The 26,739-nt window shown below is 45.0% G+C and overlaps 1 protein-coding gene across 2 annotated transcripts; it reads right to left on the bottom strand.

The window, feature by feature from the left end:
• Positions 1-2,899: 2,899 nt before the first annotated feature.
• Elk4 (ETS transcription factor ELK4) lies at positions 2,900-17,794 on the bottom strand. 2 transcript variants are annotated; one of them, XM_090341334.1, is made up of 6 exons: positions 17,445-17,784; positions 14,761-14,904; positions 10,658-10,873; positions 8,004-8,882; positions 7,184-7,300; positions 2,900-3,554 (listed from the first exon to the last, which is right to left on the bottom strand). In XM_090341334.1, the coding sequence occupies exons 3-6, from the start codon at positions 10,862-10,864 to the stop codon at positions 3,456-3,458; spliced, it is 1,302 nt and encodes a 433-aa protein (XP_090197460.1). In that variant the 5' UTR covers positions 10,865-10,873; positions 14,761-14,904; positions 17,445-17,784; the 3' UTR covers positions 2,900-3,455. The 2 variants fall into 2 exon arrangements, with proteins under 2 accessions (XP_090197460.1, XP_090197461.1); XM_090341335.1 differs by lacking the exon at positions 8,004-8,882 and having other exon boundaries at positions 17,445-17,794.
• Positions 17,795-26,739: the final 8,945 nt, after the last annotated feature.

The raw sequence follows: 26,739 nt of genomic DNA, 5'->3' as shown, positions 1-26,739 counted from the left end.
ATTATAGCTGTCAAAGTAGAGGAGGGCCAGGAGCATGGCCCAGTGATAGCGTTTGCCTAGCATGCACAAAGACCTGGGTTTGATTCCTCAGTACCACACACATAGAAAAAAAACAGAAGTAGTGCTATGGCTCAAGTGGTAGAGCTCTGCCTTGAGAAATCCCAAGGACAATGCTCAGGCCCTGAGTTCAAGTCCCAGGACTGGCAAAACAAAGCCCAAGGACAGTGCCCAGGCCCTGAGTTCAAGACTGACAAAAAATACAAAAACCCTAGGAAGAAAAAAAGCCTTAAACTCCAAGAAGCTTAAGTTTGACCTTTAAGTCCTCCATTGTGTGTAAGATTTTTTAAATCATTAGAAATGTCTCTTTGTTTAAACACAAAAACACAGCACGGTGACAAACCATTGTGTGTGTGTGCGTGTGTGTGTGAGTCAGTGATGGGGCTTGGACTCTGGGCCTGGGCATGTTCCTGAGCTCTTCAGCTCAAGGCTATCACCTTACCTCTTGAGCCGATTCTGGTTTTCTCGTGGTTAATTGGAGATAAGAGTCTCTCAGTCTTTAGTGCTCGGGCTGGTTTTGAACCATGTGATCCTTAGATCTCAGCCTCCTGAATAGTGAGGATTACAGGCTTAAGCCACCACACCCAGCCGACAAATCATTTTTAAAAAGGATCATGGGACCAGAAGGGTGGCCTAGTGGTAGAGTGCTAGTCTCGCATGCACGAAGACCCAGGGGTTCAATTCCTTGGTACCACATACATAGAAAAAGCCAGAAGTGGTGCTGTGGCTCAAATGTTAGAGCCCTATCCTTGAGAAAGTTCAAGGACAGTGCGCAGGCCCTGAGTTCAAGCCCCAGGATTGGCAAAAAAAAAAAAAAAAAAAAAGATTATGGAAATCACAGATAGGATTTAATTTTGTCCTTGTAAAAATCAACTTAAGGAAAACAGTTTACAGGTTAGGATGTGGCAGTCCACTGTGAGGCAGTAAAGGCAGTGGGCAGTGGCTCTGGGCCACCTGTGCATTCTCCTCAGTGGCTTGAAACTGCTGCAGAGGAGTAGCATGCATGAAAGAAACAAAGAAACCCTACACACTCAGGCATCCCTCCACCTCAGATATCCTGCTGTCAAAGATTTGCCAGCACATGACTGAGTAGGCAGGGTAGGGCAGAGGAAAGGCTGAGGTCACCAAAGCTGCTTCAGCCCCCAAGCAACCTGTTACCTGCCCTCCAAACACACACACACACACACACACACACACACACACACACACACACGCACGCACGCACGCACCTAACACCTCTCACCTTGGGTGAGGTATGGACGTGCAAACCAGATGCAGCCGCCAAGTACATGTCTTCAGAGAATAGGACCACAAAGTCACCTCTTGATGTCAAGAATTCTGAAGATATTCAAAGAATATGAAGCTGAGACTTTTCCAAAAAGGAGGTAGTCTAGAATGGTCTGCCTCATACCAGCCTCATACCAGGTGGAAACTGTGACTTGAAGGACACACGCATTCACACACACAGACCAGGTGCACACTTTGAAGTGGCTGCTGTCAAAAAAGCAAGCAGATGCTCCCCTCTTCCTGAGACCTCACACCTTTGAGACTCCACTCACAGGCTTGCAGGAAGCCACAGGCTGGCTAACCTCCAACACCGCTTCCTAGGAAACTGCTCAGAACTGGAAGGGCGAACAATGCCCATGGCACCAAGGCCATTCTGTTCTGAGCATGTAACCTATCAAACACACCATCTGTGAAAACAAACTAATGGCTTTTCTCCTTTAAGTCAAAAAGGTAAAATACTTGTGTACTTTCAGAATTAAGTCAACCACTACTTAAGTGGTTAAGTTAATCACTACTACTAATTGTACAAAGTGCAGCTGAGGGGTCAAACAGGGAAGCAAACTAAATAAGATGGGGAGGAAACGCAGAATGCCTGTCCTGTCACACTGAACATGGCCTTTCCACATTACTATTGCACATCTCAGGAACAGAACTCAGACCACAAACGAGCCAGTAACAATTCTCCAACACCATCCAGTGAAAGGCAGCACAGAGCACCCTTGCTCTCTCCACCCCTGACCATTAGCAGAGGCAGCATCTGTCTACAGCAGGGTCATCTTGAGTCCTTACGTGCTTACTTCCCCTTTCCAGAAAGCTCAAGTGATTCTGTCAGAGAATTAAAAACTGAGTTCCCTGGGTATGCAGGTTCAGGCAGCTATACTTTAGTCCTGGACTTGGAAGCCACATTTTTCAGAAAATCCCACTGTGATACTGGTATCGATTCAGCTTGTGCGGATCAAATATATCTGCCTGTCCCTGGCACTGATGGCCGGTGAGGAAATATAAATATGACATCACAAGTTCTCATACAATACAAATAGCTGGATCCCAATGTGTGGGTACTGCCAAGTAAGACCTCTTCCTCTCACTATTGGCTGAACAACTTCTTTACTGTCCTCGTCACCCCTCACCAGCCTTAGATTTAAAAGGAAAGATGTGAACTAGATGCAGAACACAGGGCACAAAGCACAGGAAGCAGAATGGCTCCTTTACTCTGGGGATCTTCTAACTGGAAAAGCCCCATGGATTGTTTGAAGGTATTCAACAGAACTTTTTACTAAGAGATGCTTCCAATTTTCAAAGTTTAGGTCCATCCTCCCCCAAAGATACATCATTTACATGCTGTACTTGCAGTTATATAATCATACCACATCGCTCTATATTACACACAGGGGCCTAACTAGCCACCGGAAATTGCAAAAACCATCTCAGACCCAGGCTTCAGCAATCTTCTGTGTCAAAATGGACTAGCTCTGTGACCTCCTGACAGGCTGACACAAGGCCATACACATGGCTGAGAGCACCCCCCCCTCCACCCCCAACCTGGACGGGCATAAACAGAATGCCTATGTCACAGCCCTCTACGCAGAATCTCCCCCACTTAGGATGTACGAACAGGAATGGTTCTTTTTCTCCCACTGCTTATGCACAGCTCAAGTTGTTCAACACAGCATACTTCACCCTGAACACATGGCCATGTCATTTAACGAGCATTACTTGAAATAAGAAGAGGCTAAGCATGATAACCTTTTCCTAACAAAGGGCCCCAACAGCCAGGAGGAATAACTTTGTTCTTAAAACATTCTTACAAAGTGCTAAACCCCACCAAAAATTACTTTAGTACAGAGCTCTAAAGAAAAAGAAAGAAAGAAAGAAACAGAGAAAACAAGAGAGGGAGGTGGAGTTTGGACTCCAATTAAGGCATTTTTATACACAGTCCAACACTGAGTCAAATGGAACCCACAAAAGGGGTCTTGATGAGAAATGGCCAAAAAAAAAAAAACCCCACAATAGTCTATTATCAGAACAGCAAAACTAATTGCTCACTTCAAACGCAATCAGATTGAGTGCCTCTGTTCTTTTGTTGCTTGGTTCTGTCCATAATGCATAGATTATGTCTTCTGCAGGTCTGGGGAAAATGGACCAGGAGTGGAAGGTCCATCCAGGCCAGAGAGAGTGAATGGTCCATGACTATTCAGTACAGAAGGAAACTGAGGAAAAAAATAAAACAGGTTGTTTTACTGTAACTCGATCCCCACTTTCATTTTCTGTCCCTACTATATTTCCCCAGGGGCAGAACATGGCACATTTCTGCAATGGTTCACAAGACAAAGGTAGTAACTGTTTAATGTGCGAGACCTTGATGCTATAACAACACAGAAAATCTTTATCCTAAGATTAAATGTAGCTGGACACTGATGGCTCATGCATATAATCCTAAATACTCAGAAGGCTGAGATCTGAGGATTATGGTTCAAAGCTAGCCCGTGTAGAAAAGTCCATGAGACCCTTATCTCCAATTAACCATTCAAAAATGGAAAGTGGTGCTACGGCTCAAGTGGTAGAGCATTAGACTAGAGCACAAAGAGGTACACAAAGATGCTCAAGGACAGCACGCAGGCTCTGAGTTCAAGCCCCACAAAAGGCCAGAAAAAAAATAAATAAATGTTGCCATTATCTCCAAAGGTACGTTTGTTTGGTTTTTTTGGGGGGGGGATGGGGGGGAGTGAGAGTCATGGGACTTAACTCTGGGCCTGGGCACTTTCCCTGAGCTCTTCAGCTCAAAGCTAGCAAACTACCACTTGAGCCACAGTGCCACTTCCGGTTTTCTGGTGGTTAATTGGAGATAAGAGTCTCATGAACTTTCATGCCCTGGCTGGTCTTAAAATGAATCTTCAGATCTCAGCCTCCTGAGCAGCTAGGATTACAGGAGTGAGCCACCGGCGTCCAGCTCTTCCTTTTGTTAAAAAAGAAGTTTTTGCCCAAGAGGTAACCTAAAAACAATTTAAACCAAGTGTGTACTGCACAATAATGTTCAAAGAGGGGCAACATACACGAGTGTTGCTATGAGATAATGAAATTGAATTTTTTTCTTTCTTTATTTTTTTGCCAGTCCTGGGCTTGGGCTCAGGACCTGAGCACTGTCCTTGGATTTCTCAAGGCTAGAGCTCTACCACTTGAGCCTCAGCACCCAGCTTTTTTCTGTGTATGTGGTACCGAGGAATCGAACCTGGGTCTTCATGCATGCTAGGCAAGCACTCTACCACTAGGCTACACTCCGAGCCGTTGAAATTGAAATTTTCCTATCACTTAGTATTACTGTGAAGTATAGCACAAGCTGGTCACTGATGGCTCACACCTATAATGTTACCTACATGAGAGGCTGGCAATAGGAGGAGGGATGTTTGTGGTCAGCCTGGACAGAAACAGTTGAGATTTCTTTCTCATAGGATAGGTATCTGTCATTCGACATGACAGCAGGCTGAGATAGGAAGGACCATCATTCCAAGCCAGCCCAGGCAGAAAAAGAAAGGTCTGCAAGACTCCATCGCAACAGAAGGAAGCTAGAAATGGTGGCAAAGAAAGGTGAAACTAGGACCAGGCCCAGGCAGGAGGTGAGCTACTCCCTCAGGGACACACTGCTGTCATCCTACTGGGGAAGCCAAGAACTACAGGATCAAGGCTGGAGACCAATGCAGACAGAGAAGTCGGAGACTCTGTCTCCAAATTAACCCGCAAAAAAGCAGGGCTGGAGGCACAGCCAAGTGATGGAGCAGTAGCCAAGAAGTAAGCTATGTGAGCATGAAGCCGTGAGTTCAAACACCCAAGTGAGTAACAAGCAAAAAGCCAGGGTTGGAGGAATAGTCTTGCAGTAAAACACTTCCCTAACAAGCACAGGGTCCTGAGTTTAAACACTAATACCATCAAAAGAAAGAAATTTAATATATAAAATTACAGTACTTCATGATGAATAGGTTACTGGCTTATATATTTACTGTACTACTATAAACTTTCAATTGCTATTTTAGAGTTTTGTTTTGCCAGTCCTGGGCTTGAGCTCAGGGCCTGAGCACTGTCCTTGGACTTTCTCAAGGCTAGAGCTCTACCACTTGAGCCTCAGCACCACTTCTGGCTTTTTTCTCTGTATGTGCTACCAAGGAATCGAACCCAGGTCTTCGTGCATGCTAGGCAAGCACTCTACCACTAGGCCAAACTCCTGGCCCCTATTTTAGAGTATATTTATAAAAAATTTTACTAGCCGGAGTGCAGTGGCTCCTGACTGTAATCCTAGATACTTGGGAGGCTCAGATCTAAGGATCAAGGTTCAAAGCCAGCCCTGGCACAAAAGATCCTGAGATTCTTATCTCAAGAGTAGGGTTGTGGTAGCCTTGAGCTGAAGAGCTCAGGGAAAGCGCCCAGACCTAGTTCAAGCCCCATGACCCCCCACACACACTCAAAAAAAAAATACTATAAAATGTCACATTGTTGTGCCAGCAACAGCCTGTTAAGTTTCTTGTGTGCCTTGTTTCTTGACTGCTTCATTTCATCTTGTGACTGATAGACACCACATACCAGACTGTACATCTAGATGTGAGCAAATATACTACGGTGGTCCTATGACAAAATCACCCCACAATTCCTTTCTCAGAATGCATCCCCATCAGTGCGTGTGGATACTTCTGTGTATGAATATACAAATTTAGACAGTCTCTGACTATTCCAACTTACAATGGTAGAGAAGCCAAATACACTCAACAGAAATCACGCTCTGAATTTTTTTTTTTTTTGGCCAGTCCTGGGACTTGAACTTAGGGCCTGGGCACTGTCCTTGGGCTTTCTTAAGGCTAGAGCTCTGCCACTTGAGCCACAGCATCACTTCTGGCTTTTTCTATGTACGTGGTAGCAATGAATCAAACCCAGGCCTTCGTGCATGCTAGGCAAGTACTCTACCACTAGGCCAAACTCCTGGCCCATGCTCTGCATTTTTAGATTTCCCTGGACTAGCAATACACTTCAATTCTGTCTTGTCATGCTGGGCAGCACCAGAGTGCCACGTCCTTGAGTTAGTCACTGAATCACAAGGAAAGCTATCCCGTACTGTACAGTGGCCCATGCTGAAAAGCAATGATGGTCAGCTGGTTAGACTATTTACTACATAGCTTCTACTTAATGATATTTCCAGCTTATACTGGCTTCATAAAGACCTAATTCCTTGCATGTTGAGAGCATATCTACACACATGTGTTTGTGTTTGAGGTGGAGTCTCGCTGCGTGGCTCAGATAACCTTTTACTCAAGCGGACCACCCCAATTCACTCCAAAGTAGCAAGGACCACAAGCATGCACACTGTATCTACCTGCATGTTTATGTGTGTAAACACGTGTATATATATAGAAACAGATGCACAGACAAGCCTACACACACACACACGCACATGCACACTCATACTCCAAAAATGTCTGGTGTTTAACATGGCAAAAAAAAATAGGTGAATTCAAAATATACCTTAAAATAGAACAATTCTAAATCAAATGCAGTAGTAAGCAAGGAAAAGGTAAACTTTATGAATATTTATTCAGTCTCTTCGCTGGCTAGTAAACACCTGGGGTCTGAGGGTATAGTTCAAGTGGTAGAGTATTTATCTCACATGCACAAAGCTATGGGTTCAAGCCCAGCATAGCAAAATAAATAAAGTGGCAGAGAATCGGCTCTTGGAAACTCAAAACTAAAATCTAATCTTTATTAAGTAGAGGCTGAACAATGACTGTCTTGAGCAGTGGAGTCTGCTTTCTTCCTTTAGCACTCCTACTTACAAGAGTCAGGCTTTGGTGAAAATTACCTGGAAAAGTGTGTTAGCACCTTGAAGTCTGGCTGGACTCAGGGGAGCCACTGGGCTGAGAGTCGTCCAAAAGTGGATGCTGGAGAGCAAAGGGCTTGGGGTCAGCAGGATAGGTGTCTGCAAGACAAAAAGAAAGCCACTAAATGAAAACAGGGCCTGTGCTCTGTGCCTGCAGCAGTATTCATGTTGCACACAAATCTGTATAACAATTCAACCCAAATACAGTGTAGGTCTCCACGCCTGAAATTTTATCATGAAGAAAATTTCAGAAGTCATTTGCATAACTTAATGAAGATTGAAGCTTAAAATAACCACTTTTCAATTCAACTTCTATACCCAATAGCAAAAGCAACCTGGATTCAGGTCCATTAGGCATAATGGGTAACTGAGCCAACAACACTGTCCTTCTTTAATGAGAGGCTCTGGGAGTGATCTGGTAAAATGTTCTACAAGATGAGCAAGTTAATAAATACTGGAGGTAACTAAACAAACTTCAGGCTCCACACCGTACCCATCCATCCCTTTCTACCACTCTTAGTACCTACTGCTTTCTCATAAGACAGTAAGTTTTATGAGGAGAGGAGGAAGAAATAATCTTCTTTGGGAGGGAAATACATTGAAGAACAATGAATTTGTAAAGCTAATATCCCAAACCTTTCATTTTGGTCATCCTGAGGTGAGGGATTGGGTTTGAGTTATCTAGAACCCTTTTAGGACAAACCTAAGGAACAGAAAGCCTACTTGCAGGTGGAAATTGTAGGTTTTGTTTTAAAAGGTGAATAAATGCGAACGGCCACACTAGAAAGGAGGAGCAAGCTACCTGAGAGAAAAGTGCTGGTGTGAGAGAAGCCGTAGGGAGAGATGGGCTTAATATCCCCAGTGGGCTCGGGTCACTGCCTGTGATCACAAGAGTAGGTGCCAGTTCTAACCCTTTGGGTTTTTTTGACCTTGATGAGCTATTTGTTTTGTCCTTCTCTGGCAAAACTGGATCTTCATTTTTAGACTCCAGTGACAAGTTCTCTGGAAGTTCCATTGGCTGAGAAGCCAAGGATGCAATGTCTGTATCGATGTCTGGGTTGGAACTCAGAGGTGGAGAAGGTGTTCTAGAAGGCTCCTTCAAAGAAAGGGGCAAGGATGGAGCAGAAGGTGTGGGGGTGAAAGTGGCAGCTACACTGGATACAGAAGTTGGGGCCTCCAAGGAAGGTAGTTTTGGAGAAACCAATGTCTCTAATGCTTGGATGGTTTCTTCAGAAGATGGAGAAATACTGGGCCCAGATGAGACGGCAGCAGCAACAGGTTCAACGGGCAGCTTTTTGGAAGGTGTTGTCACAAATTTGATGACCGATGGTGTTGGCTCCTGAGATTTCTTCTCAGCTAGCTTCTCGGCTGGATTCTCCATCTTTATTGATTTGAAAAGCTTCTTGTTGGAGGTGTTGAGCGAGTTGAGAGTAAATGAAGAATACAAGCCAGAGTGGATGTAGTCATTGCGGCTAGAGGCCTTGGGGCCAGGCTGAGAAGCCGCTCGCTCTCTCCCGCTGTTCTCCACATCTCTGGAGCCACTGCTGCTGACTTCATTGGGATTTAGAGGTTCACAGTCTCCCTCGGTCCTGCCCACTGCCATTGGGTCCATTTTCAAAATCTCTGGGTAAGAGACAAACTTGTACACAAACTTCTGACCATTCACTTTTTTAATAATATTCTGTAGGTAAAAAAAATAAGCATTCTTATACTTTCTTGGCAACTTACATCCCACAGCTAATGAAAAGGCTGACCTAGCGAAGCTATGTGAGAAGTGGACATAGCTCACTTACAAGCGTCATGATCTTCAACATCGCCCTCGCCACACCAAGCAGTTCTTGTTATGTGGAGAAGTTAAAGTTTTATGACATAGAAGTGGAGCAATTGTTAATTCTGTGACCTTCTCAAATATATTTATTAAGTCAGAACTCACTGGACTGCTATGTCAACTAAATACAAAGGCACAAGCCATATGTATCCTGAGTAAACAGAAAAGAATCTGAACATTGCATCTGTGAAGTCTGCTACTTCCTTCAGAGAAAGCTGATAAGATTAACTTAAAGGCAAAAGGAAACAAGTTCAGCTTATTATAAATAGCCTTCAGAGCTGTTCATTTTTCCTCAGTGCCCAAGAAAGTATTCAAAATAACAGCATATTAAATGTATAAACGTTTAACTAAGAAATCAATTATTTTAACAGCTATTCTTTAAGATATTAATGTATGCTCCTAAATTAAGCTAAAAGTAAAAATTAAGAGCTAAAAAAATAAAACAAAAAAACTATGCAACCAGACGGGTGGCTCATGCCTGTAATCCTAGCTACTCAGGAGGTTGAGTTCTGAGGATCATGGTTCAAAGCCAGGCCGCATCAAAGCCAGCCCAGGCACTAAAGACTATGAGATTCTTATCTCCAATTAACCTCTAGAAAACAGGAAGTGGGGCTTGGCTCAAGGGGTAATAGGGTGGTAGCCTTGAGATGCAGAGCTCAGGAACAGTGCCCAGGCCCAAGGATAGGGTGGTAGTGTTGAGCTGAAGAGCTCAGGAACAGGGCTCAGGCACAGAGTTCCAGCCTGACTGATAAAAATAAACAAAACTATACATAACAATGTTTCAAGCAAATTATTACTTACATGAGAATATTTATCCTATTTATTCTTAAAAAAAAAAACTCAGTACGGGAAATATGAACACAACTACATAGACATAAAAACTTATGACTCTATAGACATAATGTTTTATTACATTGATTAATATGTATCTATGATATACGAACTCTTAGCCTAATTTTGATTATGTTCTAAAAATTAAGAGCCTGTGATTGTATATAGAGATTCCCTTCTTGAATACTTGTTTGTTAAACACATCATTTGAAATATGATGTAAAAATCAATGTTAATAAATTCTTTAATTAAAAAAAAAAATCTCAGCCAGGACAAAGTGGCTCATGCCTATAATCCTACTATTCAGGAAGCTGAGATCTGAAGATCAAGGTTCAAAGCCAGCCCGGGCATAAAAGGACCTAAGACTCTTATCTCCAGTTAACCTCTAGAAAACCAGGAAATGGGGCTTGGCTTAAGAGTAGGGTGGTAGCCTTGAGCTGAAGAGCTCAGGGACAATGTCCAGGACCAGAGGTAGGGTGGTAACCTTTAGCTGAACAGCTCAGGGACAGCGCCCAGGCCAAGTTCATGCCCCATGACCCACAGAAAATAAAAAGAAAAAAGAAAAAAATTTCCAGTTTCCTTTTTTATATTCCAATCCTGCATATTTTATTTTCAAAGACAACTCAGCCAGGAGTAAAGTATGTGTAATGAGAGCATATTACTGAGTAAGAATTTATAGACGTATAGCTGCAACACTTTACATTTACACACTGCTAAAACTACAGAATTAAGACAGCAATACCCATAATCTCTAGAGAAACCAAGGAATGACTCCCACAGACCAGGCTGTGCATTACCTTCACGTAGTAGTATCTGAGAGCACGGCTGAGTTTGTCGTAATTCATGTTGGGCTTGTTCTTGCGAATGCCCCAGAGCCGAGCCACCTCTTCTGCCTGCAGAAGCTTGAACTCCCCATTGTCAGAGGTCCAGCAGATCATATGCTTGTTCTGAGGCTCCTGCAGGAGCTGGAGGAGGAACTGCCACAAGGTGATGGCACTGTCCATAGCAGTTGGCTGAAAGAATACAGACACATGGCAACATTAACTTAACACTGGCAGGCCAGGCTGTATGTGCTCTAAGTATGGTACGTTATTTTATATCCACATCACTCTCATAAGTTAGGTACTACTGCATCATTTTACATATGAAAAAAATGGACTAATCAAAGGGTTAAGTAGCTTGCCCCAAATCACGTAACAAATGAAGCTAAGTAGGCCCAGGCAATGTGGATCCAGAATCCAAACTCTTTTTTTTTTTTTTCCTGTGGGTCATAGGGCTTGAACTCTGGGCCTGGGTGCTCTCACTGAGCTGTTCAGCTCAAGGCTACTACCCTACTCTTGAGCCAAGCCCCATTCCTGTTTTCTAGAAGTTAATTGGAGATAAGAGTCTCAGGTCCTTCTGTACCTGGTCTGGCTTTGAACAATCTCAGCCTCCTGAGTAGCTAGGATTACAGGTGTGAGCCACCATGGCTCAAAATCCAAACTCTTAAGCATGACATGCAGTTTAAGAAGTCTTAAGCACTTACAGCACTGGTAGCTCACATCTGTAATCCTAGCCACTGAGGAGATCAAGATCCCAAGGATCAAAGGGTGAAGGCCACTATACAGAAAAAGTCTGGGATACTGTCTCTAAAGTAAGGAGCAAAAAGCAGGACTTCCTGTGGTACAGCACCAGCTGGGCAAGCAAAGCCATGAGTCTCCAAGTTCAAGTACTGCAATACTGCCACCTCTACCACCCCCCCATAAAAATAAACAAAACAAACAAACAAACAAAAAACCTCTTAAGCATAGCCGAAGAGTGGCTAAGCTGGCAGAACACTTGGCTAGCAAGTTTGAAGCTGTGGGTTTGATTCCCAGAATTAGGGGAGAAAAAAAAATTCTTCAACAACAAGCAACTTGACAGGAGGCAAAAACTAGTTCAAAAAAATAACAGGTAGCTAGGTGCCAGAGGCTCAAGCCTGTAGTCCTAGCTACCCAGAAAGCTGAGATCTGAGGATCATTTGAAGCCAATCCAGGAAGAAAAGTCCCCATGAGACTCTTACCTCCAAATAACCACTCAAAAACTGGAACTGGTGCTGTGGCTCAAGCAGTAGGACACTAAGCCTTGGGCATAAAGAGGGTCAGAGACAGTGCCCAAGCCTTGAGTTTAAGCACTACAACTGAATAACAACAACAAAAAAGTACATTATTTAATTTTAAATCTCATCAATACATTCTTTCGTAAGACCACAATTTCAGCACCTATGTAAATAACTCAGTTTCTGTCAGTCACAGGGCTTGAACTCGGGACCTGGGGGCACTGGTCCTAGAGCCTTTTTACACTAGGCTAGTGCTCAACCACTTTGAGCCACAGTGCTACTTCCAGTTTTCTGGTAGTTAATTGGAGATAAGAGTCTCATGAATGTTCTTGCCGGGGCTGGCATCCAACCACCAGATCTCAGCTTCCTTAGTAGCCAAGAGGACAGTATGAGCCACCAGCACCTGACTAACCCAGTTTTATTTACTGGCAAAGAAGTTTGTCTCAGGGTAGCCAGGAGGCTGAAGTGAAAGAAATAATCTAGTCCTATTCTAATTGGTATTTCCTCTACATAACCCTGGGTTTGAGTCACAGTACCACAAAAACAGAAACCTTAACCAACAAATATATAAATAACTTAAACAATTTTTAAAAAGAAAAATTTAAGGCAGGCATGAGATGGTCCATGCCTATAATCCCAGCAATGGAGGAGGAAGAACAGAAGTTCAAAAACTACTTGAACTATATGACCAGACTGTCTCAAAGGAGGAAAGGAGGGAGGAAGCAATCAGTCATGTGGCACAGACTCCCAGACAGGAAACAGATCAGGAGTAAAAAGTAAAAAGATCAGGCGTTTGAAGCAAGAATTGGAGGCCTAACACGGCAAAAGGTAGCAAGACCTTATTTCCAACAAAATATTAAAACAAAAGGGCTAAGAAAATAGCTCAAGTGATAGAATGCAAGGTCCTAAGTTCAATTCCCAGAACCAGAATGAAAAAAGAAAGAAAAACATTAAGCAACAGATCTGAAATCATTTCTCCAAAGAATGTATATAGTCAATAAGCGTAAGAAAAGATAAACTTAACGTCATTATTAGGGAAGAGAGCCACAACAAGAAATGGGTCTCCAGACTCTCTGAATGTTGGAATTATAGGTGTGGGACACTACAGATGTTTCTTTTGGGGCTGCTGAAAAAAAAAAATGGCGTTTAGGCAATTCCATGATTATACTAAAAAAAGTCACTGAACTGTACACTCCAGGCAGGTGAATTTCATGGCATGTAAACATATCAACAAAGATGTTTAAAGCAAACAAGCCTAACACAAGAAATATTATAAAAGTTAGGCTTGAGAAGACTAATTCTAACAACATGGAAGCCATGGAGGATAGGATCCTTAGGGGTTAACTAGACAACACCCAGGTTTCTAACTGTAGCTTTGCTCCGACACATGTAATGTCCTCCAGGAATCTTCACATAGCACTTGGAAGCATCTTGTACAGAGATGCTATCATTCCAAAGTAGAGATGAGAAAAGTTAAAAACAGGACAGGAAAGAGGTCTCCCTGTTAGAACTCATGGAGAAGCCGAGGCCATGAGTGCAAGCCTCCTTCATTACTCTACCCTCTGCTCATCAAGAAAACCTTTCCCTGCATTTACATTGCTAGGTGATCACATACTTGTTAGGTATCATGTCATAGTCATGTACAAATGAACAGTATCCCTAATGCTAAACAACTATGCCCACTAGCAATTAGTTCCCCATCGCCTCACTTAACCTGGGTTACGTAGTGATTTATTTACTTATTTTTGCCAATAAGGGTTTAAACTCAGGGTCTCATGCTTGCTCAGTGTGCTTACTTTGCTGATACTCTACCACTTGGATCACATCTCCAGCCTGACCCCAACTCTTCCAATCTCAGCCTCCTGATCAGTTAGGACGGCAGGTCTGAGCCAACAGCCCCTGGCTACAATAGTTGGTAGTCACATCTACTAAGCATGTCAGGAAAAGGAGAGTCTCTTGACATTCTAGACCATTTTCATGAGGATGCTTATTCAAGCAAGGAAAGTTACTTTTTAAACAGCTTTCCCATTTAAGCCATTAGTTGCTCGTCTAAGTCTGCTAAAATGACTCCCAATATTAGCTTAACCAAACACTCAACTTCTGCTTTCCAAAATATCACCTTTGTATCAAGAATATTTAAACGGGGCACTGGTAGCTCCTGCCAAGACTCCTAGCTATTCAGGAGGCTAAGATCTGAGGATCATCATTCAAAGCCAGCCTCGGCAGGAAAGTCCATGAGACTCTTTTCCCCAATCAACCATCAGAAAACTGGGAGTGGAGCTGTGGCTCAAAGTAGCAGAGGGCTAAACTTGAGCAAAAGAGTTCAGAGACAGTACCCAGAGTCTGAGTTCAAGCCCCACCACCAACAAAAGGGGGAAAAAAAAAGAATGTCAAAGGTAGATATGATGGCATACCCCTATAATTCTACAACTCAATAGACTGGCCTCAACTACATCACGAGACCCCCATACCAATATCTCAAGGGAAAAAAAAAAAGGAATTCTTATAGGAATAGAGGCAGGAATGAACATGTATGAGAAATGATGAGGGAAGAAAGAAGAGACAGGCAGAGAACTGGAAGTCTAAACAAAGGTAGTGCTTGTATTTCCATTTGTTTGGGGAAAAATTTTAAGACCCAAATCCTGGACTCTAAATATCTATTACATTTCAACCAGCCTTACAGGCTTAAACTGGCCAAATGTTACAACTAAAGTCATTAGTGAGGCATTAGAATCTCCCCAAGGGGCATATAAGAGCCATCCTGACCAGAGGAGGATTCTAAAAATATAGGAATATCCCCCAGCCAAGATGGTGAAGGCTTACCTTCTGCCTTTCCCTCTGGTGACTACAGGAGTTTGGTATATGGAGTCAGATGCCAGTGAAGTGTTGGATGCCTTAGGACAGAAGCGAAGTCCTGTGATAAATGCCAACTCTCCAGCACAGCTTTGTGTCCAGGACAAAAAGTAGCTGAGAGGAAAACAAAACGGCATTATGGTTTGGAACTAAAGTAATAGAAATCCGATTTTTTTTTTTTTTGAGAAAAACTTAACAGAAGTATAGATATCTTCAATGAGTACTTTATATATTTATTTCCAGAACTGGAATTGGAACTCAGGGTCTTGTGCTTGTTCAGCATGCTTGCTTGGCTAGCAGAGCCACATGACTAGCCCAGATTTTTGCTCTTTTATTTCAAAGATGAAGTCTCTCAGATTTCTGCCCAGTCTGGCTTTGAACGAATCCTTCAGGGCTCTGACAGCTAGGATTATAAGGCTTGAGCTATCAGTTCCTGACTCGTAAGAAACAGTATTTTACAAATTAAGAAAATATATTGTGTGTGCTGCTAGTGCTTAAACTCAAGATCTTACATATACTCTAACTCTAAGCTGCATTTTCAATCCCTTATTCAATTTTAGTCTATTCTTACAATAATGAAATTGGTGATGGAAGTAGAGCTGTGGCAAAAGTGGTAGCATCAGCCTCAAACAAGAAAGCTAAGAGACAGAGCCCAGGCCGTGAAGCCCCAGTAAAATCACATTTAAAAAAAAAAAGAAAGAAAGAAAAAGAAAAACTTGGCAAACTCCCAGGTTTATGGTTAAATAGAAACTGCTAGTTTAGTTCCTACAAGTGTGGTATTAATTATGAACCTCAAAGACTTCCTCAGCCATAAAAGAGAACTAAAGGGGAAAAATAACTTCAGATGTTAAAAAAATATATAGGCATGAACTGCAAAGTTAAAAATATAGTTTTTTATTGTTACAAATAAAACAAAAAGTGAGAATAACAATGTGCATGGTGGCGCATGCCTGTAATCCCAGCAATCAAGAATCTGAGGCCTGAGGACCCTGAGCTTGAGACCAGCCTAGGGTAGTGACTGAGACAGGTCAAATGGAGAAACCTCATTTTTGATGGATTAAATGCTGAAGAAAATGCTACCTTAGCACTTCAAAGGAAGTTCAATCCCTGTGCTAAACTAAGGGGGAGGGAGTCAGCAGTAGATCACACTATTGCATACTATAGATCCTGGTTTGATCACAGAGCAAAAAAATGAAAGCTGAAATCATGTTGAAATAAAATAATTGGGGGATGGATGACTATTCAATAAACCTACTCCACTTCAAGCATGTTTATGATATATAGTCCAGTTTCTGCAGTGACCCATGGCCAACTCGTTTTCAGAAACTAGCTAAAAGACCCAAAATTTCTTTCATGAAGCTGCTTAAATACAAAAAAACACATTACAAAATGAATCAAAATTAGTTTGAATCAATAATTTTAACTGTGCTCTAAAAGCTAAGTGCCAGTGATTGCATATAGACTCCCTTCTTGAATACTTGTTACACACGTCATTTGAAACATGATGTAAAAAACAATGTTAAATTATTTAATTAAAAAATTAGTTTGGAAAAAAAATTAGTTTGCATCAAAATAATCATCCTTATCAAAAATTTAAGACAGATGTCCTGTGTGGCAGAGGGTGGTTCGAGTTTTAGAGCAGCTGCCTAGCAAATGGGAAGCCCTAAATTCAAACTCAACATTTAAAAAAAGAAAGAAAGAAAGAAAGGTGCAACACTGTATAGGATTCTATATAAAGAGAATAGTAACTGTACACTTCTGTTGTGTGTGTATCAAACTAGGGCCTCCTGCAAGCACCCTACCCGTCCATACAGCCCAAATCCCACGCGTGGTTAATTACCTAAAGCTGAATGACGGGCAGTGCTGATTTTCGTGAAGTTAAAGCGAGTCCTTAAAGGCAGAGCACTGAGCTAACCGAACCCCCCCCAGGCCGAAGCACCCAGCTCCTTTCCTCCCGTGGGGGCGGAGGAGGTGGAGGAGGGATCCGAACCCGCCCCGCACAGCCGTCTCCTGGGAATCTCTACTCTGGCGACTCCAGTCCTCGACACCCCTGGATGTGCTCCAACGCCCCTGCACGCCCCCCCAAACCAAGTTCTTCCCCCATGTCTCTGACGAGCACGGGGACGGCTCCCGGCCGGGCCTCGGGGAGCACTGAGCGGGAGGGGGGGTGGGGAATGGAGAAGGAAATTCGCCGGACCCACCGCGAGCTCGGCGGCCGAGACGCGGACGCCCCGCGCCCCGGAGATCAAAGTCCGCCCGCGGCTCGGGACGGAGCCCAGTTACGGTACTTTCATTTTCCGACTTCCTGTCGCGACACCGAGTCACCGGCGCCTCGCCCGCGCCACGCCGCCCACGGCCCACGCGGGATTCGAGGAGCAGGGGACCACCCGCGCCGGGCCGGGGCGGAGGGGAGTGGAGGGGGGCGCGTGGGGGCGTGGGGGAGGGAGAAGGACGGAGGGGGCGTGGCAGAGGCGGAGGGGGGCGGGGTGTCGAAGGGGCGTGGCTGCTCGGGGAGCGCCTAAGCCCCGCCCCGCGGCGGCGCGCGCACTTCCTGTTGTGCCTCGGACCCCCGCTTCCCCGCCCGCCCCCGCAGCCGCTCCCGGCCAGAGGGGTGGCGGCGCGACACCCCGACGGGGCGCGGGCGGACTGCTCACCAGACCGCGTGCGGGGCTTCTGCGTCTCCGCCTCAAACGCGGTGTTCCTCACGCTGGCAACACGAAGACGGCGAGGTAGCCGCGGCGACTGGCGCGGCGGGGCCGGGGAAGGCGGCGGCGGCCGAGCCGAGCCCGCCGAGTGCATGCGGCTCGCCGCATCTCCCGCTGCCGCCGCACAGCTCCCGCGGTTCCTCGCGTGCCACCCTCCACCCCGGCACGAGACGGCGGCGATAGCGGCAGCGGTGGGGATCCTCCGGCCGCTACCTGCCGGGTGCCCGCCCCGGGCGTTCCTCGCGGCGGCCGGGCCCGTCCGCTGCTCTGGGGCCGCCGCCACTCTCGAACCCCCCGGCAGTGCCGGGGCCCCACCCTGACGCCGTCGTCGCCTACGTCACTTCCGGGGGCTAGGAAGGCGGGGCCGCGACCCCCAGGGGCGCTGTGGGCGGCGGCGGCTGCCGGCCCGCAGTGATTTGGGAACGGGAGATCCTGGGGTTCGGGCGTTCCGGCTGCGAGGGCGCCCCCTGGAGCCCCACTGGTCACTGTCAGCGGTGGGGCCCCTCGCCTGTCAGACTCCCGGAGGCCACCTGCGCGCCCCCTGCCCAGTGTCGCTCCTGCCGCCGGCCCCCGGTCAGTGCCCGCACCGAAGCCAGTGGCGGCAGCTCCCAGAACACTTAATCCCCAGCCCACGCGGTGACCCCCTGCTTTGACCAGTGGACACACTGGGAGGGTGGGAAAAGCTTGCTTGCTGGGGTTGGCGGCATTCTGGAATACCGTCGGGTCTGCAGCCCTTGCGAGTTCCAGGACCCTCAGCGACATTGTTAGCGTCTCCAGAGCACAAGTTAGTCATCTGTAGGGACTGAGAACCCAGTCTAAAACGGTAACGATTAAAGGGAATCCGATGCCTGGATCACCTAGGTCACAGGTGAATCTCAATATTATGCCTGTGTGTGCGAGTGTGTGTGTGTTGGTGTTGCGCTGGAGTTTGAACTCAAGGCCTTATAGCGTCGTCTCTTAGCTTTTTCGATTAAGGCTGGCATGCTGTACCGCTTAGCTCGTCGGTGATTAATTGGAAATAATCTCAGGAACTTTCCTGTTCTGGCTGGTTTCAAACCTTGATCCTCAAATCTCTGCTTTCTGAGTACCTAACAGGTATGAGCCATTAAAACTAGTTACTTTAACATTCTCAAGGAACTAGGTATAAAATGCTTCTTGAACATTGTAACAGTGAAAGAGAAAATAGCCAAGAATGCTAAACAAAACCCTCAAGAAGTAGCTTGCTTATATTTCTGTTGTAGTTGTGCTCGACTTGGAGCTTGAACTCAGGGGAGGGTGTTGTTCCTGAGTTTGGGGGATCAAGGCTAACTCTTTACTACTACTTGAACCACAGTTTTTTAGTGGTTAATCGGAGATGAGAGATTTTGTTGCCCTGCCACCCTGGCTGGCTTCAAACCATCATCCTCAGGTCTCAGTCTCCTAGTAGAATGATTTCAGGTGTGAGCCACAGGCACCCCACACTTACTCTATTTAGCAGAATGCCAAAGGTCAGTGAATTCATTATGGGCTATATTTGGTCACTGTTGGCCATTAGCTGTGTGATCTGCTGTGCATTGCTTAACTTCTGAAGTTCATGTAAAGCAGAGATGATCCTGTGCAGCATTACTGAAAGGATTACAGAAATAAAGTACTGCAGTGAACCAGCTGGCACACAGTAGACACCCAGAATACTGTGATGGCATTTATTTCTCGAAGTCACCTCCCACAATTAAATTGGTAAAATTAAAGTGATCTATCATTCCCATGTAAGCTTTTTTGTTTTGTTTTGTTTTTTGTTAGTCCTGGGGCTTGAACTCAGGGCCTGGGCACTGTCCTTGGACATTTTTTGCTCAAGTCTAGCACTTTGTCACTTGAGCCACAGTGCTACTTGTGGCTTTTTCTGTGTATGTAGTACGGAGGAACCCAGGGCTTTGTGCATGCTAGAAGAGCACTCTACCATTAGGCCTCACTCCTGGTCTCCTGTGTAAGCTTTTGAACAGGATCATTCCTTCATTGCTTTCCAACCTCCTTAGAATAGTATTGGTAATTCCTGTAAAAGCAAACTGTACCAAAACATGTTAGTATTTTAAGTACAAGGAGCTAGAATTGCAGGTGTGAGCCACCAGTGCCCAGCATCTCATCTCAATTAAAAACAAAAAAATTAAAGGTTGGGAGATACTGAAAGTGTGGCTCAAACCTCAGTAACAGATGGACAGGGAAGATGAGGCAGGAGAATGGAGAGTTCAAGATCAGCTTGGCCAAACAACTTAGACTCTTCCTTCTTTTTTTTTTTTTTTTTTTTTTTTTTGCCAGTTCTGGGGCTTCAGCTCAGGGCCTGAGTACTGTCCTTGGGATTTCTCAATGCTAGAACTCTACCACTTGAACCATAGCACCCCTTCCAATTTTTTCTATGTATGTGGTACTGAGGAATCGATCCCGTGTCTTCATGCATTCTAGGCAAGCACTTTACCACTAGGCCCAACTCCCAGCCCATAGACTCACTTTTTGTTTTTTCAAAGTCTTGGGGCTTGAACTCTGGCCTAGGCACTGTCCCTGAGCTCTTCAGCTCAAGGCTACCACCCTACCCTTGAGCCATAGCCCCACTTCCAATTTTCTAGTGATTAACTGGAGATAAGAGTCTCACGGCTTTGCGTTGCCTGTGCTGGCTTTGAATCATGATCCTCAGATCTCAGCCTCCTGAGTAGCTAGGATTACAGGCGTGAGCCACCTCTCAATGCTTCTCACTTTAAAAAAAAAACAATTGAGGGCCAGGAGTTGGGCCTGGTGATAGAATGCTTGCCTAGCATGCACAAAGACCCAGGTTCGATTCCTTGGTACCATATACATAGAAAAAGCCTGAAGTAGCTGAAGTGGTGCTGAACTTGAGAAAGCCCACCAACAGTGCTCAGGCCCAGATTTCAAGTCCTGGATTGACAAAAAAAAAAAGAGAGAGAGAGAGAGAGGGTTGAGGGTATAACACAGTGATAAAGCTTGCCTAGCATGGGTGAGGCCATGGATCCAGGTCTAAGTATTGAGGAAAAGAAGTGTGTGTGTATTTAAAGAAATGAAATATGAAAAACACTAGCAATCTTGACTCTAATATAAATTTTTTCATGCAACAACTTCTATCTTAGAAACCAAGATGAAAACTAAAGATATTAGGCTAGACCATTTAAGGTAGACCAATTAAAATGATTTGTTTATGCAGAAGTTTTGTGTTAAGCTCTATACCAAGTCAGGCAAGAGGGTATGGAGATCTGCAGACCTCCCTGCTCTGCCAGACAGGCGGTAAACATCAGGTTCTGCCTGGGGCCAGCTGTTGTGTCATAGCCCTTTAGACTGAGTTTACAGTATTGTCAATTGCAATGTAATTTTTGGAAAAGAGCCTGCTTTGGGAGTCTTAAATTAGTCATCGCACGTCTGTTTTTAAATTGAATTTTTTTTTTAACGCAGTACATGTTGACAGCAGAGAAGCGAGAAGAAAAGTGAGTTTCAAATTAGAAAACTGGGGGTTGGGGGAGTTCATTAATGTGCCTAGTTTTCCCACTCAGGAGTCTATAAATACAGAATCTCTTTGGTCTTTGGTTCCACACACAACAGATGACTCTGCTACCGCAAGTCCCTCAATGATTATGTTGGTCTACCAAGAAGACTGCTATTGTATTGTCTTGTTCAGTCATTTTCCCACCAGATAAATAGATGGCTGATCTTAGGTTTATTCCTCCATACATAGAAAAAGCCAGAAGTGGTGTGGTGGCAGTGCTCAGGCCATGAGTTCAAGCCCCAGGACTGGCAAAACAAAAACAAAAACCTTAAAAACAGTAAAGGGATGGGTATGTAGCTCAAATAGTAGAACACTGTTGCCTAGAAAGTGTGAGGCCCTGAGTTTATACTCCAGTATTACAGAAAAAGAGAGAGAAAAAAAAGGTTTAAGTACTTCTTTTTTTTAAGTCAGTGATGGGGCTTGAACTCTGGGCCTGGGCTCTGTCCCTAAGCTCTTCAGCTCAAGGCTAGTGCCCTACCACTTGAGCCCACAGCTCCACATCTGGAGATAAGAGTCTCAGGGACTTTCTTGTCCCGCTTGCTTTGATCTTCTATCCTCAGGTCTCAGTCTCCTGAGTAGTTACGATTACAGGTGTGAGCCACCAGTGCCCGGCTCACTTGGTACATTTTTCTTTCTTTCTTCTTTTCTTTTTTTTTTTGGCCAGTCCTGAGCCTTGAACTCAGGACCTAAGTATTATCCTTGGGCTTTCTCAAGGCTACCATGCTCTATCACCCGAGCCACAGCACCACTTCAGTTTTTGTGTGTGTGTGTGCATGTGTGTGTGTTATCGAAGAATCGAACCTGGGTCTTCTAGGCCCTCTTAGTTACATTTGTTAACACATAGTTATGATCATTTCTTCTCCTTTTCTATTTCATTGCCTCAATATTATTCCAAGTTAGTACTCTTTTTCCTAAAGAAATTTCTCCTGGATTCTGACAGACAGAGCAATCAAAGTTACTGCTGTCCTTCTCAATGTCTTGCAGAGCAAAACATAGATGGCCTTTGCTCAGCATTATGGGCCGTATCTATAATCACAGCTACTCCATAATCCAAGCTGTTTAGGAGGTAGACATTCGGAGCACCTCAGTTTGAGGACAACCCAGACAAAAAGTTAATACGACCTCTACTCCAACAGATAATCTAAATGTGGTTGGATATGCCTGTGATCCCAGCTACATAGATGGCATAGAGAGGAGTGTTGCTGGCCCTGGCACAAAGTGAGACCCCATCTGAAAAATTACCTGCAGCAGAAAGGTCTGAGAGCATGACTCATATAGCAGAGTGTTTGCCTAGTACCTCTGAGTTCAACCCCTGTCCAGGTACAGGGCAGAAAACAAGAAGCCATTCTTCCCCTTAAATCAAAGGGACTGTCTGCAACTTGTGGGAACAAGTGTGAACAAATTTCACTATGACACAAGAATAAAAGAGATTTGGAGGGGGAGGGAAATGGGTACCAAGACATGAGAAAGGGTATCAATGTATGTGAATTAATGCACCTTCTATCTGGCAAATATCATGTAACCCTTTTACTAATTACAATTTAAAAAAATTTAAAAAAAAAAAGATTTGGAGGTTCTGACTGTAGGTCTTTCTAAACTTGAAATTTGGTCCTCCTGATGAAATCCTGATATGCTTTCTGGGCCTTACATCTTTAAAAATGAAAGATTGGGCTGGGCTTGGTGGCTCACACCTGTAATCCTAGCTACTCAGGAGGCTGAGATTTGCAGTTCAAAGCCAGCCAGGCAGTAAAGTCCAGGAGACTCTTATCTCTAATTAACCACCAGAAAACTGAAAGTGGTGCTGTGGCTCAAGGGATAGCACAGTAGTCTTGAGCTGAAGAGCTAAGGGGTAATGCTTAGGCCCAGAGTTTAAGTCCTACAACTGACCAAAAAAAAAAGTCTGGGCCTGGGGATGTGGCTTAGTGGTAGAGTGTTTGTCTAGTGTGCATGAAGCCCCAGGTTTCATTTCTCAGTGCCACATCAACAGAAAAAAACAAAAGCAACACTGTGGCTCAAGTGAATACTGCACTAGCCTTGAGCAAAATGAGCTCAGAGGACAGTGCCCAGGCCCTGAGTTCAAGCCCCAGGACTGGAAAATAAATAAAGGTGAATCCATGTCTGTGGTAAATAGATCAAAAGACAAAAGCAGTTGCTTGTATTATGTGTTAAGGGCTTGTTAAATGGTCCTCCACATATGTTCCTGTGGACTTAAACCTTAGAGAAAAAGTCATAGCACTGGCTAGTTGATTGTCGATGCTGGCAGCATTTACAAACTACATTTTCAGTCAGGGTCTAAAATTTGCCGTAAAATGATGGTTGGAAACACTTCTCACCAAGACTATTCAGGACAAAGAAGTTTCATCCTGAGTACGACTCAGAGGGTATTCAGAGGTAGCAAAACCCCATAAAAAGGTCTTATGCCCAGATTCTTGTGGCCTCTGAGGTAGGTTTATGGCAGCATCTTCAACCCTAACTATAATCCCCACAGAGCTATCATTTTCCCAGAAAGGACAGGACCAGACATGAGTTAGTTTCCTGCCCAGGGCATGGAAGCTTTCTAAGATGTTTAATAGCCTGTCAGAAACAGCTCAGAAATAACATCATAAACTTTGTGTCTTTCATCCCAGCACCCAGTCTGCTTCTTTCTTCCACTATAGCTTTTAGCTGAAAATAATTGTATTGGGCCTTTCAGAGCATATAAAATGGATGTGGAGTATGTAGTAAAGAGGAAATTTACCATTTGTCTGTCATCGGGCTTGAACTCAGAGCCTAGGCACTGTCTCTAAGCTCTTTTGCTCAGGGCTAGCATCCTACCACTTTGAGCCACGCTCAGCATCACTTCTGGTCTTCTTGTGGCTCCTTGGAGGTAAAACTCACAGATCGAGATCCTCAGATCTCAGCCTCCTGAGTAGCCAGGATTACAAGCATGAGCCATGAAGCACCCAGCTCATCTTTAATTTTCTTTTTTTTTTTTTTTTGGTCAGTCCTGGGGCTTAAACGCAGGGCCTGGGCACATTTTTTGCTCAAGGCTATCGCCCTGCCACTTGAGCCACAGCACCACTTGCGGCTTGTTCCATGTATGTGCTACCAAGGATTTGAACCCAGGGCTTCATGCATGCTAGGCAAGTACTCTACCACTAGGCCAAACTCCCAGCCCTCATCTTTAATTTTCTAAGCCTTGTTTTTCTTTCTCTCTCTTTTCTTTTGGTTGGTCATGGGCTTGAACTCTGGGCATGGGCACTGTCCCTGAGCTCTTCAACTCTACCCCTTAAGCAACAGCACCACTTCTGCTTTCTGGTGGTTAATTAGAGATAAGAGTCTCATGGACTTTCCTGTCCTAGCTGCCTTTGCACCATAACTCTCAGATCTTAGCCTCCTGAGTAACTAGGATTATAGGTGTGAGCTACCGGTGTCCAGCTTTTTTTTTTTTTTTTTTTTTTTTTTTTTGCCAGTCCTGGGCTTGAGCTCAGGGCCTGAACACTGTCCTTGGATTTTCTCAAGGCTAGAGCTCTACCACTTGAGCCTCAGCACCACTTCCGGCTTTTTTCTACGTATGTGGTACCGAGGAATCGAACCCTGGTCTTCATGCATGCTAGGCAAGCACTTTAACCACTAGGCCAAACTCCCGGTCCCCGGTGTCCAGCTTTAAGCCTTGTTTTTCTTCCTATGCCTACTTTTCTTCTTTTTACCTTTTATACCTTAACTTTATCAAGGTTTCCCTGAGAATTTACTAGCCATATTACTGCTTATGGGGCCTGAGATTTTATAGAAACAAGTTTTTAAGCTGGGGATATGGTATGGAGCTTGCCTAGCATGACCAAGCCCCTGCATTCCATCCCTTCTTCAGAAGTTTCTCATGGCTGCGGCTAAAAACATAACCTAGGAAGAGGCACTCAGTACTTGTGCTGGGAGGACAGAGGACGTGGTTTGGGATGATCTGGGATGGTGGCCTCCCAGCAGAGGACTTTAGAATTGTCTAGGATTTAGAGAAAGCTTCGGAGGCCAGGCACTGATGGCCCACTCCTGTTATCCTAGCTACTCAGAAGGCCAAGATCTGAGAGTTATGGTCCAAAGGCAGCTACGGCAGGAAAATCCATGAGACTCTTTGTTTTTGCTAGTCCTGGGCTTGAACTCAGGGCCTGGGCACAGTCCCTGAGCTTTCTCAAGGCTAGCAATCTACTACTTGAGCCATAGCACCACTTCTGGTTTTTTTCTATGTAGGTAGTACCAAGAAGTCGAGCCCAGGGTTTTGTGCATGCTAGGCAAGCACTCTTACCACTAGGCCACACTCCCAGCCCAAGTCCATGAGACTCATCTCCAATTAACCATCGGAAAACTAGAAGTGGCACTGTTGCTAGTGACAAAGTAGCCACCTGTCCTTTGATCACATTCCTAGATTCCCAGTGCATATCTCCTTATTGCCTGTCTTTAAATCATAAGTGCCTTTGGAATCGAAGCCATTTTGTACTTGGACCTTAGATCCACAGTGGCTCTCCATCTGGTGGGCTGAATGGTCCCCTGTCACTTCCAGCTCCATTCTTTCCTCTTGTCCACTGTCCCTAGAGTCTCAGAGTTAGATGGTACTTGAAGACAATGATGCCCAACAATGACTCGGGTCTCCTCTCCTTCCCAGCCACACTTGTCTGGAGTGAGCCTTGCCAAGGCAAGCAAACTTCCCAGACCCTGCCCCTTCCCCCGCGGCTAGAGGACGTCCTTCCCACTCTTGCCCTTTGTCCTTGCTCTCAGTAGGAAGGATGATGACAGTCATGGCTGGCTCTTGTCTTTCCTCTTGTAAGCCCAAAATGAAAACAAGCAAGGAAAAAAGTGACACATGAGGTCTGAAGCTCAGCCTTGGGTTGCCTCCCTGCTGTGAACCCCTAGCCACTCACTCTACCCACAATGCACCCCACTGTAACCAGAGAAGGGCGGGGGCATATGAATAGTATTTTCTCAGTGATGTCAGCGTTGCAGCTCCAAGTCTGCATTTTCAGAAATTTCTGTGAGATTTATACTTTGGGCCAACTCCAGCCATCCTCCCCCAGATGTGTACAGCTCAGCTCTCAGGCACAGCCATTACTGGGCCTCCGGGCCATTCCTCCCCTCCCAGACTCCTGCTGTCCTTGGTTGCCTCTTCCTATCCCTCTTGAGCTACACTGGATGCTGTGCAGACTTCCCCTCTGCACATGTGTCAATGGATGGGGATCGCTAAGACGGTGGAGCTGTCTCTTCCCACTCTGTGCTCCTGCCTCGCCGCTCATCAAATGTTGCTCTTTAGGATGGGTGTACTTCAAGGAGACAGTGTTTGTCTGACATGTGCAAGGTCCTGGATTCCATTCCCAGTATGACACTGAAAAACAGAGAACAAGGCCTAGTGGTAGAGTGCTTGCCTAGCATGCACGAATACCCGGGTTCGATTCCTCAGTACCACATACATAGAAAAAAGCTGGAAGTGGTGCTGAGGCTCAAGTGGTAGAGCTGTAGCCTTGAGAAAGTCCAAGGACAGTGCTCAGGCCCTGAGCCCAAGCCCAAGACTGGCAAAAAAAACAAAAAAAAAAAAACAGAGAACAAGCCAGGCACTGATGGCTCACACCTGTAATCCTAGCTACTCAAGAGGCTGAAACCTGAAGATCACCATTTGAAGGCAGCCTAGTTGTGAAAGTCCATGAGACTCTTATCTCCATTGAATCATAGAAACCAGAAGTGGCGCTGTGGCTCAAAGTA

Source organism: Megascapheus bottae, chromosome 10 (genome assembly GCF_031878675.1).
Source record: "Megascapheus bottae isolate mThoBot1 chromosome 10, mThoBot2.hap1, whole genome shotgun sequence".
NCBI lineage: Eukaryota > Metazoa > Chordata > Mammalia > Rodentia > Geomyidae > Megascapheus > Megascapheus bottae.
This window is presented reverse-complemented; position numbering and strand designations above follow the sequence as displayed.

What these genes read in the sequence shown, in the direction of transcription:
- Elk4 (XM_090341334.1), bottom strand. Translation starts at nt 10,864, where the DNA reads ATGGACAGTGCCATCACCTTGTGGCAGTTCCTCCTCCAGCTCCTGCAG. An exon ending in TCAGATACTACTACGTGAAG is followed by an intron (nt 8,883 to 10,657) that starts GTAATGCACAGC and finishes TTTTACCTACAG; the next exon opens with AATATTATTAAAAAAGTGAA. An exon ending in GTGCTAACACACTTTTCCAG is followed by an intron (nt 3,555 to 7,183) that starts GTAATTTTCACC and finishes TTTTTTCCTCAG; the next exon opens with TTTCCTTCTGTACTGAATAG.